The following is a 9,100-nucleotide window of genomic DNA, read 5'->3' as shown; positions in this document are numbered from 1 at the left end:
ATTAAATGTACATGTTCTTGTGAAACATAAATTCTGTCTACCATAGCCTAGTTTTTATATATTGTGGAATAATATATAAATTCACTCTGAACTCCTGTTACTGAATTCACATCTTCCATGCCAAATATTTTCATAAATGTCTTCAAAAATCTACCCTCCTTTATTATACTTTCCACTTCTGAGCCCCCAAACACATCTTCACTGCTGCAAATCACATTCCAATCCCCACCTATAAGTAATGTTCCTTATTGAAAACTGATCATTTCTCCCAGAATTTTCTTAAGCTCCTTTAAACAGTTTTAGGTGGAATATAAATGCATGTCAGTGTAATCCTCCTCCCTTGTCAGTAGCCCCTTAGCACTACAAAACTGCCATTATTATCTTTTTTATCCTCTTCTATCACTATCTGAGCTCCTTTTGCAATTAATATAAGTACTCATCTTTTCCTTTGTCCAAGGTACTCCACTGAGTAACCATCTTGAAAACCTTTCTTTATCAAATTCCCATGTTCAGTTCTTTCTAAGTGTGTCACCTGTAACATAGCTATTTGCACTCTACATTTTTTAATATAGTTCACTACTCTTTCTTTTTTGTTTTTATCTATGAGACCATTGGCATTTAAAAACATTACAGAAAGCATCATTGCATTAAAAGTTATTATTCCCACCTTATATGTATAACACCTTTTTGTTAAATATCTAGTTCCAAGCTTTTGTGTTACATGCATATACCTACATTTGCTTTTTTGTCATATCTGTTTGAGCCTATGTTACATCTTATAAAACTTTTTTTTTATTGAAAGCCCTCAAGCTAAAAAAGCAAACACAGCCCCAATACCCCCAAAACATATTAACTTAATACTAATAGACAAAACTATGTACAGCTTCAAATATTGAAGTTTTAACCTCCTAATAGGAACAAAAGTCCCAAACTGACAGCCACACTCAAAGACTTGAATTAACCTAAAAGAAAGGTTCATTCATCTTCTTTTGGCTGCTCCCATTAGGGGTCGCCACAGCGGACCATCTGTTTCCATTTCTTCCTGTCCTCTGCATCTTGCTCTGTCACACCAACCACCTGCATGTCCTCTCTCACCACATCCATAAACCTTACCTTAGGCCTTCCTCTTTTCCTGTTACCTGGCAGCTTCATCCTTAGCATCTTTTTCCAATATACTTTGCATCCCTCCTCAGCACATGTCCAAACCAACTTAATTTTGCCTCTCTGGCTTTGTCTCCAAACCTTCCAACCAGGGCTGACCCTCTAATATACTTATTCCTAATCCTGTCATCCTCATCACACCCAATACAAATCTTAACATCTTCAACTCTGCCATGTCAATCTTTGACTCCTGCCTTTTTGTCAATGCCACTGTCTCCAACCCATATAACATAGCTGGTCTTACTACCCTCTTGTAGACCTTCCCTTTCACTCTTACTGATACTCGTCTGTCACAAATCACTCCTGACACTCTTCTCCACCCACTCCATCCTGCCTGTACTCTCTACTTCACCTCTCTTCCACACTCACCATTACTCTGAACTGTTGATCCCAAGTATTTAAACTCATCCTCCTTTGCCACTTCTACTTCCTGCATCCTCACCATTCCTCTATCCTCCCTGTTATTTACACAGATATATTCTGTCTTAGTCCTGCTGACCTTCATTCCTCTTCTCTCTAGAGCATATCTCCACCTCTCCAGGGTCTCCTCCACCTGTTCCCTACTCTCACTACAGATCACAATGTCATCTGCAAACATCATAGTCCATGGGGACTCCTGTCTGATTTCGTCTGTCAACCTGTCCATCACCATTGCAAATAAGAAAGGGCTCAGAGCTGATCCTTGATGTAATTCCACCTCCACCTTAAATGCATCCATCACTCCCACAACAGACCTCACTGCTGTCACACTACCCTTGTACATATCCTGTACCACTCTTAATACTTCTCTGACACTCCTGACTTCCTCATACAATACCACAACTCCTCTCTAGGCACCCTGTCATATGCTTTCTCTAAGTCCACAAAGACACAATGCAACTCCTTCTGACCTTCTCTGTACTTCTCCATCAACACTCTCCGAGCAAACATTGCATTTGTAGTGGTCTTTCCTGGCATGAAACCATACTGCTGATCACTAATCATCACCTTCCTTCTTAACCTAGCTTCCACTACTCTTTCCCATAACTTCATGCTGTGACTGATCAATTTAATCCCTCTGTAGTTACTACACTCTGCACATACCCCTTATTCTTAAAAATCAGTACCAAAACACTTTTTCTCCATTCCTCAGGCATCCTCTCATTTTCCAAGATTTCATTAAACAATCTAGTTAAAAACTCCGCTGCCATTTCACCTAAACACCTCCATGCTTCCACAGGTATGTCATCTGGACCAACAGCCTTTCCATTTTTCATTCTCTTCATAGCTATCCTTACTTCCTCCTTGCTAATCCACTGCACTTCATGATTCACTATCCGCACATCATCCAACCTTCTCTTCCTCTCATTCTCTTCATTCATCAGCCCCTCAAAGTACTCTTTCCATCTGCTCAACACACTCTCCTCACTTGTGAGTACATTTCCTTCATTATCCTTTATCACCCTTACCTGCTGCACATCTTTACTAGCTCGGTCCCTCTGTCTAGCCAATCGGTACAGGTCCTTTTCTCCCTCCTTAGTGTCCAACCTTTCATACAACTCTTCATACGCCTTATCCTTAGCCTTCACCACCTCTCTCTTTGCCATGCACCTCATCTCCTTATACTCTTGTCTACTTTCTTCATCTCTCTGACAATCCCACTTCTTCTTCGCCAACCTCTTTCTCTGTATACTCTCCTGCCATGCACCTTATCTCCTTATACTCTTGTCTACTTTCTTCATCTCTCTGACAATCCCACTTCTTCTTCACCAACCTCTTTCTCTGTATACACTCCTAAAAGAAATGTTATGCATGCTAAAACACATGATGCAGCCTGTGCTTCTACCAAGTGCTAATTGATTTTGACATAGCTTTATAGCTCTCCCAGCTAGTAAAACCTCTGAATGCTTTCAGAGAACATTAAGTCATAACCAATTTCTCTTTTCTTTTTTTTTTTCCTCAGCCAATCACTCTCACCAGACTGTAGTCAGTTTCTGTTTATCTCCATGGAGAAATAAGAACCAGACAGACAGTTTCTCTTTATCAAGAAGACATGAAGACCACCTGCAGAATTGCTACTAAGCAAACATGTATTTGCTAGAAAAAAGCCTCACTTTATTCAATATTCATTTTCATTTACTTGTTCTCGCTTAAAACTCTCTTTAAACTTGTTACCAAATCAGTCTAAGGTCCTTAATCCAGTCATTCCCCTATGCAAGACTGAGAAAAAACACATTATTTTTTCACTTGTCATGCTTTTTTAACCAGGCTTTTTCTTTTACGTTGCAGTGCCTACATTTCTTGAAACTGAAGAAGAAGAAAGAGAGAATAAGGGAGAAAGAAAAGAAAAAGAAGAACAGCAGCATTTGTTTACAACCCCTATTAAATTTAAAAAATAACTGAGAACACTTAATTTTATAGTCTGTAAAGAAAACACACACCATATATTTACTTACAGTTAACTTTCTCCCTCCTCTTTCCCTCCCCAAAGCACTTTTCTGAATATTAATGACAAGAAGGAGGGCATATGCTTTAGAGTTCCCCACAAGTCCAACAAATTCTGAAAAAATCCAATATTTCCTGATTTTCTTCTGTCATATTTCACAAATATAAGTATTGCATTGTAAACCCACATTAAGTTACTGGTTTTATTCCTGTTCATCTACATCTCCCAAATCCTGTCTCTGCTTAATTTCCAACGTACTCTCAGTTCTTTTAGTCAGCTCTCATGCTCCTGTCCTTCTCTCCAACATTTTCTGTTGAAACATTAGATAAGGTTTCACGGGTACAGTCTCTCTGTGGTCTTTATTACCAAAAGAAAAAGAAACAGAATCTCTTTCTGTTTCACAGCTTACTTTTTTTGGACATACTTTTGTGTTTCCTCCTTAGCATGTACTTCATTAAAAAATGATTTTGTCCATCCAGGGAAGAATACCTTGAAGACAGCTGGTTACAGCACTTTGAATCTCACATCTGCATCTTGACATTCCCGGAATAGTGGAAGGAATTTACTCCTTTTCTGCTTGGTGTACAATGCATAATCATGCTTCACAAACACAAACACCCTACTGTCTCCCACTTTTAGTACTTTGTCCTTCTGCCACAGTTTTGCCAGAATCAACTCCTTCTACTGATAGGATTGTATCTTTACTATTAAAAGTATAGGTTGCTTTCTCATAGCCAGGTTTGGAGCATACACACAATGTGCCCTTTCAACTAACAACTTCTGCTGTGGAATACCAGTCCAGTTGTTTATTTGTGGTTTCATAAAGTTAATGCAGTCTGTTCCTTCCAGTTTCTCTGTTACAGCTGAAAATCTCAAGTTTTCCCTATGTGTTGTGTCCTCTAATTCTCTTATTTTTGAAACATCTCTTCCTGAGCAATCTCATATTCAGCCAGCCTTTTCTTCATTTTGACCAATGAGTTTTGCAGCTTCATCACCTCATCTGAATATCTGTTTAAAGCTTCTCCCATTTTTCCATCCTTTTGTTGTTTGTGTCAATATACTCCATCAGTGTTTTGTTTATTTTAACAAGACCTGTGTGCAGTTGCCATATATCTTCCTGTAAGTTACTAGAATTCATGTCTGGCAACTGCATTGCTTTTTGCTGAACAGCTGCAGAACTTTCCCCACTCAGCATTTCTTCCTCAATTTTTATAGCTGATTTGTTCTAGGTCCTCTGTATTTCTTTTTTCTTGGCATCCAGCTAGTACACTTACTAGCCAGTTACTGAAATTTGCCCATAATCACAAGTCTACTGTCCTTCTCTGCTGATTTTGTTTTCACACTGGGAATTAAGCTGTTACTCAATGTGCAACCATCTTGGAAGTCTCCACGGTTGAAAGTGGAGAGATTTTTCACTTTGTTGTAGTGGTGTTTATGGATGCTTTATTTTACATGTCTAATTATGCAGATAGATGAGTGGTCACTAAGGTTGTCTGCTAATGTCCCAGAGACAGCAATTGTTTTGGTTAGAGAGGTGAGAGCCCAGTCTAGGATAGTTTTCTTTTTTAATGTATGGTTGCATCTTGTTGGGGTATTACTTAGTTGGGTAAAGCCATATAGTTGTTTGGTATTTATGGGAGTGACAGAATTTAGAGAGAGACAGTCAATTCATGCTATGGTTATGTCCTTGCTCCTAACCCGACTACTGTAATGCTCCATAGCTTGGTCGTTTGGACAGTGTTATGGCCTGCCTGTAACAGGTTCAGAATTCCATGGCTACGTTATTGACAAACACACCTTAGATATGTTCTATCCCAACTGCAATGTGGGATCTGTTCTAGCAACCAGTTATAGCAAGATGTGTTTTTAAGATCCTTATTTTTATCTTCCATGCCCTACATGATCTAGATTCTGTTTATATGAAAAAGCTGCTGTGTCTCTCTCTTAGGCAGCTCAAGTAGTCATGTGTGGGGTTGTTAGCTATAATATATGTAACATGCTCACAGATGATCCCCTTGAGATATCTGGGATAGTTTCCTTTATTTAGCTTGCTTTGGTCCATTGGAATCAGTTTCATTACCAGATTTAGGTATAAAAGTTAGAGTCATCTTTTTAGATGTTCTTATGTGACAACCTATTTGGGATGGTCTACTGAAATCCTGATAGGGGCACCTTTCCTTCCTTCAAATTTCTAAACACTTAGTGGATGTTTTAAAACAATGTTGTAATTATTCAAAGGTGTGCTAACTGAATGTTGCTTTTGAAGTATTTTAATCCCCTGTGTACTTTTTATTGAAAATGAAAAAGCTGAGGCATTTACATTTCTCAAAGAAAATGAACAAAATTATGCAATTTATAGTTCACAATTCTAAATACACATCACCTCCATAGCATATAAATTCTATTTCTTTATTTTAGTTACTAGAACAATTACCTGTAACCAGAGATGGCCTTCTAACATTCCAAACTTACTGCAGTGCATTGTCATGGTTATCCAAAAGTGGTGCAGAAACTAAACTACGAGGTAAGAAAAGCATATAATGAATCCCATCTTTTCAAATTCCAGTATATTTAAAGGTTTTATATTTTGAAGAAAAATTGGTATAAATAAATCTGTCTCTTTAGAATTTTAAGCTGTGTTATGATATCCTCCTGCAGCACTGTATGATATATTAAGTTTTATTCCTTTTGTTGCAGTCCATGGAAAATCATCACATAGTCAAACTCACAAGAACACACATGGCTGGGATTCATAAGCAAATTGTGTAGTATGCAGCAACAGTTTTCTCAGTTACCAGCCACAAGCAGAGTAGATGTAATTTACAGCGGTGTTGTACAGCAGCACATGGCAGTAAGCTGTGCAATAATTATTGTATGCAAATGGGTGAATAAAACAATGTAAATGAAGCTGTGTAGGCAAATGAAGGAATAATGATGTCCAAATGAAGATGGCCTGATAAATGTCACCATGCACAGACATCTACTAAGTGCTTTTTTCAACAGCCTCTGTGACTCAATATAGAGTTGCAATGTGTGGTAAATGTGAGCTTTGCAAGCAAAGAAATGTTAGGAATCGTGACACCTAGAGCACACCAGCTCCTTATTTTAGTAACTCCTATCAGCCACAAACTGTTCACACATCATCAAGCTCCATAGTTGTGACAGCAGTTTAGATGGTGATTGACTTACCACTAGTAGACAGACCAGGGATGAGTGATCATTTCAGAGCTGATCAGGAGATAGTGCAAGTACAGGTATGGATGACACAGACATGTAGATGGTAGGAAGATGCAAGATGAAGCTATCCACATGGAGCCGAAGGCATGTGTACCTCTTACCATCTTGGCTTCTAGGACCTTTCATTGACTAATTAGTGATACATTAGCTATATCGCAGTCTTTGCCCTCCAGTACATTAAACAGTTTTCTAAAATTATGAATCAGTACGTGGAAGATCATACGTGATTTCCCAGGACAGCAGAGGAGACAGCAACCTCTATGCACAATTTCTTTAACTTCACACACCGCCCTGGGTTACTAGGTGCCATAGATTTTTCACATGTGGTAATAAAGGCCCCACCTGTCATCACATAACACAAGAACAGCTATCATTCTTCCAGCTTCTAGTTAATCCACATTGCCCAAGGCATCATTAGCAATATGTTTTTGTAGTACCGTGGCAGTACACATGAATCACATATCTGACAAAAAACGATTCCTATACCATTGCCTCCCGCAAGGTGACTTCCCTCAGAACCATTCATTTAGTAAGTGCAGGGTTACTGTGCAGCCAGAAAGTGTACCAATACAGTAAAGCAGGTAGCCACTATCCTCTAAAAAAGTTTTTGAGTTATAGGTGATGCTGGACAGCCCCTCAAGCCCTAGCTGTTGGCTCCTGTATAATGTCCTGAATCACAGTGTAAAACAGTGTAGAAGGCCACCCTTGCAGAAGCACAAAACATTACCAAATGTGTGTTTAAATCCTGAAGGCATGCTTCTGCTGCCTAGACACATCTGGTGGAGCACTTCAGTACACTTTAGACACAGTGAGTAAGGCAATGGCAGTTTGTGGCAAGCTCCATAATATGATCATTCACACTCAAGTTAGTCAATCCCCTAGCCTGCCTGAGTCAAACCATGTCCCAGACATAAGGAACATTAATGCAGAACATGACAAATTACCTGTAGGAGAATTCCCCTAGTAGGCAGCAACATTCACTGTACACAGCTGCACTTTCCAACAGAAATGTCTGGTTGACAACTATAGGCAAGGATAATCATAACATGACAGCATTGGAGTGAAAATAAAAGCATGCTGTGTGCATAGTCAGTGTCAGATTGCCATCACAGGCATAGGATAGATATAAAAGTACCAACATATCTTCCCCTGGTCTGTCAGACAGCTACTTCAATTTCTTAATAATGAACAGAAATGTCACAGTTTCAACATAGGTTAAATTGGATATGCAGTAGATACCTCATGTTTGCACAAAACTAGTTTACTTCTTACTTCAGCCAATCACCTTGGGCAATAATAAATATGTACATATTTAGAATAACTGCTGATGATAGGTAAAGATTTCCTACTATCCCTGCTCTATTATCAAATATTTCTTTGTTCTGTAAAGTATGTGCTGCCCTCCAAGTATTGTACAGCACCACTGAAATGTAACTATCTCATCTGTCTCTATTTGTACTTTATGTACAGGATCATAGAAGGTTACTAGGCTAGTGGCCCTCAGGCCTTTACAAGCCTAGCCAAGAGTTTATCCCCTGAAAAGAAACCTCAGTCAGCACCTGTCACCCCTGTCAATGAGGGGCAAAGGTGGAACCTCTGGGACAAATTTGTGGTTTCCCATCCATTCATCAAGGTTGCGCTTGAAGAGGGTCAGCAAGGTACTCTGTTTGACATGTATGGGAAGTCTATTTCAGAGATGGGGTAGCCTCTGAGAGACAAACCTGTCTGTCCAGCAGGTTTTGTTGATGCTGCATATTAGACTTAGGTCTTTTGAGTGGGTAATGTGCAAGATGTTAGACTTATGGATATGGAGTATTTCTAGTAGGGCAGGGTCTGATATTGCCTTATAGGCAAGACACAGATCACATCTGAGCAATCTGTATGATACAGAGTAGAGTGATAGTGATTTGAGCCTGTCCACATAGGACAGGTGTTGGAGGCCATCGATTCTCCTTGTGAGGTATTTCTGTGACCTTTCCAGTTAGTACAGGTGTTTGGAGAGGTACATACTAAACAGGACGTTATACTCAATTATAGGCCTAATGAGAGAGGTATACAGAGAGGTAATAACCTCCTTTTTTCTGGATGCAATCCCTTTACTTATGAGATAAACCAAGTAAAAGGCTTTTCTGATCACTGCTGTTACATGATGGTCGAATGTGAGATTGTTGTCAACCTTAGTACCCAGGTTTCTCACACAGGTTATGTGCTTAGAGGGTTGCCATTGATGTGGTAATCAGTAAGGGCCATGTTTTTGCCGAATGGAATGATAATACA

At 39.2% G+C, this 9,100-nt stretch overlaps 1 protein-coding gene across 1 annotated transcript in view; it reads left to right on the top strand.

Annotated features, from left to right (window-relative positions):
- LOC122791337 overlaps nt 1-9,100 on the top strand; it is an 848,919-nt gene that overhangs the window by 492,292 nt on the left and 347,527 nt on the right. Inside the window, exon 4 of the mRNA XM_044059051.1 lies at nt 6,005-6,110. Coding sequence (XP_043914986.1) covers nt 6,005-6,110 — 106 coding nt within the window. The remainder of the gene's footprint in view (nt 1-6,004; nt 6,111-9,100) is intronic.

This window comes from Protopterus annectens, chromosome 17.part0 (genome assembly GCF_019279795.1).
Source record: "Protopterus annectens isolate FY-2018-M chromosome 17.part0, PAN1.0, whole genome shotgun sequence".
NCBI classification, from domain to species: domain Eukaryota; kingdom Metazoa; phylum Chordata; order Ceratodontiformes; family Protopteridae; genus Protopterus; species Protopterus annectens.
This window is presented reverse-complemented; position numbering and strand designations above follow the sequence as displayed.